This window comes from Antrostomus carolinensis, unplaced genomic scaffold, assembly GCF_000700745.2.
Source record: "Antrostomus carolinensis isolate BGI_N321 unplaced genomic scaffold, ASM70074v2 scaffold36615, whole genome shotgun sequence".
NCBI classification, from domain to species: Eukaryota; Metazoa; Chordata; class Aves; order Caprimulgiformes; family Caprimulgidae; genus Antrostomus; species Antrostomus carolinensis.
The window spans coordinates 3-3,601 of record NW_010319035.1 but is presented as its reverse complement, the minus strand read 5'-3'; the positions used below and the strand labels follow the sequence as shown (position 1 = coordinate 3,601).

The window sequence follows — 3,599 nt, the reverse complement described above, 5'->3', positions numbered from 1 at the left end:
TGCCGGGGGTTGTTGAGGCCAAAGTGCAGAAAAATTGAGCCCATTTGGTTCATTTTAGCTGTTCCTTGTGCTCTGCTGGACCCTCATCCTCAGTGATCTCCGTACCATGTAGAGGGAAAACACCGCAGTGATAATGACACATCCCAGAACACTCAGCTGAGTGAATAATTGCAGATACACGCTGCTCTGCCTTTGCACAGGCATTTCCATGAAGGCAGTGGGAGTTATAGAGACATTATTAGGTCTCATGACATTTTAAAATGGTTTAAATATAAAGTGACTTAAAGGGATTTCAAAGGCTGGAATAGAACTGAAAGAGTCTTTGCAATAATTGCCAGATGCTAAAAACAACCCACAGAGAAGCACTGCATAACGGCTCGGAAATGAAAGAACAGAGGGATCCAAATCCACGCACCAAGTTAGAGAGGAAAAAAGCAAAAGTTCTTTCCAAGCAAAGCCATTACAGCTGCTTCTACAGCTGCTTCTACAGCCCTTCAGCCTGACTCACCCCTGACAGCAGCAGCAGGGCAGGTTACACACAGCAGTGGGGACGACACCAGGCAGCACCACCAGCCCAGCACAGGAAGCTCATGGGACCTGTGGGATATCACCTCCGAGAAGAAGAATCAGGTGTAGAGCCTTTGTGTCAGCTTGGCAAATCCACACTTTATTTGGGCAAGTAAGCGTAACATTTCAGTCGGCACCGAACGCTCATGCAGAACTTGCTTGGGTTGCTGAAATCATCATAAATTAAGATTTTTCTGATGAATCAAACAGTGTGAGGGCTCCAGCTGTTAACTGGGGCAAACTCCCTCAGCACACACGGAGCTAACTGACTCCTTATGTTTGTGTAGGAACAGCCTGAGGAAATTAGAAAACAGCTCGTGGACAGACACAGTAGACAACAGAGCATCAATTGTTAAAGACTTTTTCAAGTATGTGAGATATCAACACATGGAGACAAACCTCATGGCTTTGTGTTTTAGTCTTGTAACACAGCGATAAATAAGGGCTGAGAGAACAGGCCCGTCTCTGCCATTGTACATCAAAAACCAGCAGTTATTAATAGACACAAATGCTTTCAAACTAAGAAAGGGCATGTACTTTCCAGCACCTCCTGTTCCCTATTTTGTTCATCTTCAACAATAAAATCATTTCAGTAGAAAAGCGCTATAAAAAGAAGCAACTCCTCTCTCCCACGTCTCTTGCGTCAAGACCAGGTTGCTGTGTAAAATCACATCGACAGAGCAACGCTGAAGTCCTCACAATCTTCTGCTTGGACTCAGACATCGTAGGAAATCTGCAGTATAAGCTGATGGGGAATATTTGTACTTATTTTCTTGAAATCTTTCTCAACCATGCACTGCAGATGAGGCTTATCATGCTTGTTTCTTGTTAAAATAGCCAAAAAAATTTAAAAATAGGGGGAGAGACAAGAGATAGACTAAGCCCATGTCTCCAGTCCTTTGATTTGGGGGAAATGTCTGATTAAAGTTTCCATCAGAGAGGAGTTTGCTTTAAGTATGAAGCTTCCAGGTGCGGGTGTTTCTTCCCAAAGCAGCGTTATCTGAATCAACTTGGCCTAAGTCTCAACTAAAACCTGGGTAACTTGGATGAAATAAGGGACGGGGGGGAAAAAAATAATCTAAGAGAACTCCAGGCTGATTGCAAAAGTAGCATCAGCCAGATGCAAAACCAGACTGGGAGTTGAGAAAGGAAAGGCAAATTGCCAAGACAACCAGCTACTACATCAACTGGTACTTACAACAACCCGATCACCTTCAGGAAGGAGGCAGCTCTTGCTTAAGGATGTCAAGAATCACCTCTGGATTTGGAACCTCCTGCCTCAGTGAATGGGGAAACCAGAGTAAAAGGGGTAAAAAAAGTAAACAGCCTGATTATACAGAGGTATAGCTGTAATCACTCCCAGAACTGCACAAGTCTGAGGAATTGCATAGCATCACAGGAAAACTCCATCTTTGGCAGGCAAGCCAGTCTGTCTGCCAAAAATGTGCATGTCTGGAGTCACATACATGTTCATTTGCAGTGCAAATGCCTAGACAAATTTGTTCAAGACTTGCTCTGGTCAATAGATTCCTGAAAACAAGTATACACGTGATAGATACCATGATTTCTTTTGAGCTATTAGGCTGGAAATACTTAAAAACTACTATGTACTCACAGGAATAGAGATGTTTTGTTTCTGACTGACATTTTTCTCTTCCGTTAAACTTCCTGCATTAAAAACTTCTAGTCACATGTAACCGCTAACACTGAACGTTTATTGTCTTTAAAAAAAGTACACATGCAGAAAGCCATCCTCTTTAAAACCACATAATATAATCCAGCAGGATTTTAGAGAAAAGCAGCAGCCCTGTAAGGCGTGGATTCATCAGAAACCTCCATCAGAAACGTGTGTTCTGTGGGAGTCCATGCTCCGATTACACCATGCAGTAGGGAGAGTCCATCCAAAGTCAATCACATAACAGAGCACTTGCCTTGCAGTTTATCTTTCTTTTTCTGCTGCTTGGACTTCTTTCCATCCACCTGCAGACTGACAGTTCTCCTCTTCTCCAGATTCAAGAGCTCCTGGAAGAGCTCCTGCACATTGTAGTTCATTTTGGCTGATGTCTCCATAAAGGAACACTTCCACTTGCTGGCTAACGCTTGCCCCTCACTGGCATCCAGCTCCCTCTGGGTCTCATCACTTTTGTTACCCACCAACATTATTGGGATTTTTTGGATGTCCCCTTTAATCTGACAAATCTGTTCAAAGATGGGCTGCAGATCTTCCATGGACTGCCTGCTGGTGACAGAGTACACCAAGATGAAAGCGTGCCCTTTGGATATAGACAGCCTCTGCATAGCAGGGAACTGATGGCTTCCCGTGGTGTCTGTAATCTGAAGGGTGCAGATGCTCTTATCGCAGCTGATTACCTGCCGGTAGGTATCTTCGATGGTGGGGATATAGGTGTCCCTGAAAGTTCCCCTTACAAAACGAAGGACCAAGGAGCTTTTGCCAACCCCTGCTGCTCCAAACACAACCACCCTGTAATCATTGCTTTGTTCAGGCATGTTTGCTGCCCTGCGATACAAGTGAGGATTTTAACTGAAAAAGCTCGAGTTCTTCAAGTTTACACACCCCTTTACAGAGGTGGCCTGCAGAGAAGGGAGAAGGCGGGGGGGAAAGGGAAGGAGAAGAGCAGAGAAAGAAGAAGAAGTCGTTCACAACATCTCAGTAATTTTACGGTATGTTATTGAAATAAGCAATTCAAGAATCACTCCCCTCCGATGCTTTTTTTTTCCTCGCCTTTAAAGATAAACAAACCACTATTGCCCCCCAGCATACATCCCGTGCACACTTAACCTTATGAGAAGTGAAAACGAATTCACCTGTAGCCATCAGCTCCAGCCAAATGAGACTAAAATCGCCGACCAGCAGCGGGGAAGCCGTGCCGATGCGGGGAGGGGATGCTCGGCTCGGCGCCTGCCCCCGCCTCCCTCCTCCTCCTCCTCCGAGCTGCCCCGCTCCGGCTCGGCACTCGCGGGCAGGCAGCGGTGGCAGGGCCGTCGGCTTCCCCTCTCCCTCCCCACACGCT

At 45.6% G+C, this 3,599-nt stretch overlaps 1 protein-coding gene across 1 annotated transcript; it reads right to left on the bottom strand.

Moving 5' to 3' along the window:
* Positions 1–2,266: 2,266 nt before the first annotated feature.
* LOC104520184 (GTP-binding protein Di-Ras2) lies at positions 2,267–3,152 on the bottom strand. The gene has a single exon (XM_010169134.1). It carries the CDS (start codon positions 3,073–3,075, stop codon positions 2,479–2,481), a length of 597 nt encoding a protein of 198 aa, XP_010167436.1. The 5' UTR covers positions 3,076–3,152; the 3' UTR covers positions 2,267–2,478.
* Positions 3,153–3,599: the final 447 nt, after the last annotated feature.

Excerpts from the sequence above, each read along its gene's own strand:
- LOC104520184 (XM_010169134.1), bottom strand. The coding sequence starts at position 3,075 with ATGCCTGAACAAAGCAATGATTACAGGGTGGTTGTGTTTGGAGCAGCA.